The 4273-nt window shown below is 33.6% G+C and overlaps 1 protein-coding gene across 5 annotated transcripts; it reads left to right on the plus strand.

Annotated features, from left to right (window-relative positions):
- Positions 1 to 611: 611 nt before the first annotated feature.
- LOC147380909 (stromal 70 kDa heat shock-related protein, chloroplastic-like) lies at positions 612 to 3800 on the plus strand. Of its 5 annotated transcripts, none has more exons than XM_086431084.1 (5): positions 612 to 1730; positions 1827 to 1988; positions 2096 to 2282; positions 2485 to 2870; positions 3186 to 3800. In XM_086431084.1, the coding sequence occupies exons 2-4, from the start codon at positions 1906 to 1908 to the stop codon at positions 2647 to 2649; spliced, it is 435 nt and encodes a 144-aa protein (XP_086287210.1). In that variant the 5' UTR covers positions 612 to 1730; positions 1827 to 1905; the 3' UTR covers positions 2650 to 2870; positions 3186 to 3800. The 5 variants fall into 5 exon arrangements, with proteins under 5 accessions (XP_086287210.1, XP_086287209.1, XP_086287207.1 ...); XM_086431081.1 differs by having other exon boundaries at positions 632 to 1730; XM_086431083.1 differs by having other exon boundaries at positions 612 to 1988.
- Positions 3801 to 4273: the final 473 nt, after the last annotated feature.

Genomic DNA, 4273 nt, shown 5'->3' on the forward strand with positions numbered 1-4273 from the left:
TTTTTTTTTTTTTTGCTGTTTCTAATATTAATTAAAATGATTTTAAAGATGGATATTTATTTTTAGAAAATTTATTAATTGGTTATAGGGATTGTGCAATTGTGAGGACCTTTTATAATTTAAAATATTAATTAAGAGGATTATGAAGAGACATGATAAAGGTTTTTTTTTTTTTTGAATACTAACAAATGTGATTATAAGAGTCGTGGTATAATTTTATTCCTTTTGACAAAAATGACACTAATAGTAAAGATAAATGTGCTTTAGACCTATAGCCCACTTGGTTTAATACATTACAAAGCAACTTTGTGGTCATGGATTCAAGTCCAGCTTATCCATATAAAAAAAAATAGTAAGGATAAACGCAATTGTGGGGGTATTTTTGGTCTTATAAATTTTGATGTCGAACCGCTTTACTCCGCCTTTTCTCACTATAAAAGTAAAGATTTTGAATACTAGAGTGGAAGTTGCCTCCTTATTTTTGCAGGGAAATGTCTTATCTTCTCTAGTGTTCTATTTGTTTTAGGTTTTGTTATTTAAATTGGCGAATGAATAGATAGATATTTTTAGATACATAATCAAATTCTTCATGAGAACATTGGCATGGTTTTTGGGAATTTTTTAACCTTATTTTACTTCTAGTTTATTAGGAAAATCTTGTGAATTGACAAATTGGATCTTGTATATAATTTCAGCCAACCAATCAAATATGCCTTGTCCCAAATATGTGTCGGCAACTGGAATCCTGTTTTTGTACTTAACTCTGAATTCCAAGCCATATTTTCAGTAAAAAATGTGGCTTCATATATTTCCTAACTACTTTCATCCACGTCATTTTTGACATACCTCTCTCCTTTTTAAATCCTTCAAAAAGCTCCCCTCACTGGTCTAGCTGTTGGTTCTTGTTTTATATGTCTGAACCCATGTCAAATTGACTTCCTTTTGTTTTATAGACATAAATATCTTAAGCTATTTTCATGAGTTCACGCGGAATAGAAAGAAAAGTATCATTTTATATTTTACATATGGTACTGTAGTAGTTTATAAAGTATACAACTATGCATAGAACTTGGGAGAATTCACATCATTTAATGGATACTTTAAACTCTGAACTCTCGAAATTGATCACCTTGGGTTTCTAGTATGTTTTAAATACTTTAGGAATCTCGGGAAATTTCAAGATATTTAAGTATATTGGTAATGATACCAACACTGTTACCAAGTTTAAAAGTAACTTTAAAAGGATGGGGTAATCTAGGCTGTAAAATCTTGAAGGCAGGCTAGGTTGATATGGTGTATTGTACAAAATTAAAGTATGCTGCTTCAACATGGTTCTTTATACAATTATATGTTGTTTCCTGTTTAGGTTTTGCGATCTCATATTTTGATTGCGAAGTTAACGAATGTAATGATTTTAAGAGGTGTATTTGGGAGTCCTCTACATTTAAAGTCTTAAACACTTGATAAAAGTATTTTAGAGGTTGTGAAGGTCATTATAAAGATTTGCCAACTTTCGATCTGGCTATTCCTTACAAATGTTAAGGCATAGAATAAGGAGTTGAGTGTCTGGAACGTGGAAATGATGGCTGTGATCAAATTTTTGTTTCCTGCTGTTTTAAATATTTGCTTGCCTCTTTATTGTAGTTGTTGTTCTCGAGGCTGGAGATGAAGTTTGTAAGGTGCTTTCTTCATTCAGAGATACACATTGGGGTGGTGATGAGTTTGATAAGGTTGGAATAATTTGCTTCCATTTTATTTACAACCAACTGTTTTTGGAATGTTAATGTGATTTTGTTTTGACTTCTTGTGACTGAATAACATTTAAGCAACTCCAACTAAAAGAGAGAATCGTCGATTGGCTTGCATCAAACATCAATAAAGATGGAGACATCTATATTTTGAAGGATGAACAATTTCTTCAGTGTCACTGAGACAACTGAGAAAGTCAAGATGGAGCTGTCATCTTTGGTTCTAACAAATACGATGTGGTGGGTCTACTCTTTTTCAAGTTTGCTATCGTAACTATGACATTCTATTGCTCATCCGAAAGTCCTCTGGGACTTATTATTTGTATATTTGGGATTATGTTTTGTAGGTTAAGAACCCCAATTAAAAATGTCTTGAGGGATGCATTGTTCTTCTGCAATGGCTTTGATGAGTTGATACATGTTGATGGATCTTCATATGTACCAATTGTTCAGGAAGTTGTGAAGAAAATGATTGGAAAAGATCCCAACGTCAGTGTCATTCCCGAAGTTGCTGCTCGTGAGGCCGCACTTCCAGTTAGTTCTTTTATCCTTGTTATTTTTTCTCATTCATATGTCTTAGTCCTCATCCATTGAGATAAAATCTTACATAATTTTTTAATTAAACTAGACAGAAGTGGGTTCATAATTATTGTTGTGGCAATTACATCTAGTTTTATTACGTAGTAGAACATTAATTATTATTCTAATTGTATTCCTAAATTTATTCAAATTTCAGGCTGGTCTCCTGGTTGGAAATTCCAGCGATATTGTTCCCTTAGACATGACACTGTTATCTCTTGGTCTAGAGGCCTCGGATGGTACTATGACCAAAATTATTCCGAGGAACACAAACTGCCCTTCTCCAGATCGGAGTTGTTCCGGGCCAGTGAAGATGATTTGACAAGTATTGAGATAAATGTCCTTCAGGGTGAGGAAAAATTTGCAAGGGATAACAAATTTATTGGTAGCTTTTGTTTTAATTGGTCTTCCTCCAGAATGAGTGGTGTGGTAATTAAATTTGATATCGATGCCAATGGTACCCTTACTGTTACGGCCGAAGACTGGGAAACCCGGAACATGAAGAGCATCACCATCACTGATGCCTGCGCTTTGCCCAACAAGGTATATTTCCAAAAAGAAAAAAATATTCTTTAGCGGTTTTAGCTCGTGCATTGTTTATTTAAAAAAATGTATTTTGGAGGCCTAACTACTGAAACCCACCATCCTAGCTGTTTTATCAAAAAACTAAGTATTTTGACCTTGGATTGGAACCACCCATTGGCTTATTTATTCATAAAGCCCATTGTAGAAAAAAAATGGATATGTTATTTTAGTACAAAAAAAAAAAAAAAAATTGAAAATCTCTTTGAACATGAATGATTGGTCATGTTTGGTAATAGTCTTGCAAAACTTACATATATTGTTCTATTGTTGCAGCTAGTCAATGATCGAGTTGGGATACACACAAGTAATATGGAACCCACAGTCGGCATTCGTCCTAGTAGGTTTTCCATTGTCAGTTATGGGCCAGATAAGGTTGTATCAGAAGAACAAGCCGCCGTGCTCTTTCAACAATGGAAGGAGAAATATGGAAGGATTTATAGACCTGAAGAAGAAAAGAGGAGGTTTAAGAACTTTCAAGAATCCTTGGCGAGTGTAATAGAACACAATTCAAAGAGAGACTCATGGGCAAGTTGTTTAAACGATTTCGCTGATGATGACGCTTGCTCATGGACCAGTGGTTTCAATGATTTCACTGATGGTGATGTTAGCTCATGGACAAGTGGTTTAAACGATTTCGTTGATGATGACGCTAGCTCGACATTGGAAAACCCCTATTGTGCTATTGTTTATTATTGATGTGAAGTTTTTAAGTGTTTAAAAGGTCGTGGATCTTGTTTGGAATTCAGTGCTATCGCTTTTAATCTGATGCAATTTCGATTGACAGTTAACTTATCTATTAAGGAACTAGATGCTTCTGAAGACAACATTCACTAGCCATTTTGACTCTTATTTAATGATGATTTGAAGCTTGTGGTTCCTTGTATCAAATTGCTATTGCTTTGTAAATGCCCACTTGTCTTAAGAAAAGTTTTGAAGTACCAAAAATATCCTTTCACTATTTTTTTATACCAGGATTACAATCCATTCCAAGGATTTGTGATGGCTAAGGAGAATCAAGAACTACATATATATATTTAAAATTTCGAAGATTTAGATGTAACTTTCCATCTCTTCCGTCGATTTGTGATAATGAATGATGAACAAAAAACAATATACTCATAGTTTTGAAGATTTAGATGTAATTTTGACCTCGTATTAACTCGTGTATTTGTCCAATTTTTTATTTCTATTACATTTCACTTTGTCTAAGCATTTTTCCTACCAATAGTTTTGATCCTTGTAAACCTTAAATCCATCCCCCAAGTTTTCTACCTTTCTCCTTACCTTCCCTTGTAACAGAAACTAAACAACAAATCAACAACGGAATTTTACATAAACTAGAACTACAATTTACAAAAATT

Source organism: Akebia trifoliata, unplaced genomic scaffold (genome assembly GCF_017979445.1).
Source record: "Akebia trifoliata isolate Shusen 1 unplaced genomic scaffold, ASM1797944v1 Contig00884, whole genome shotgun sequence".
NCBI classification, from domain to species: domain Eukaryota; kingdom Viridiplantae; phylum Streptophyta; class Magnoliopsida; order Ranunculales; family Lardizabalaceae; genus Akebia; species Akebia trifoliata.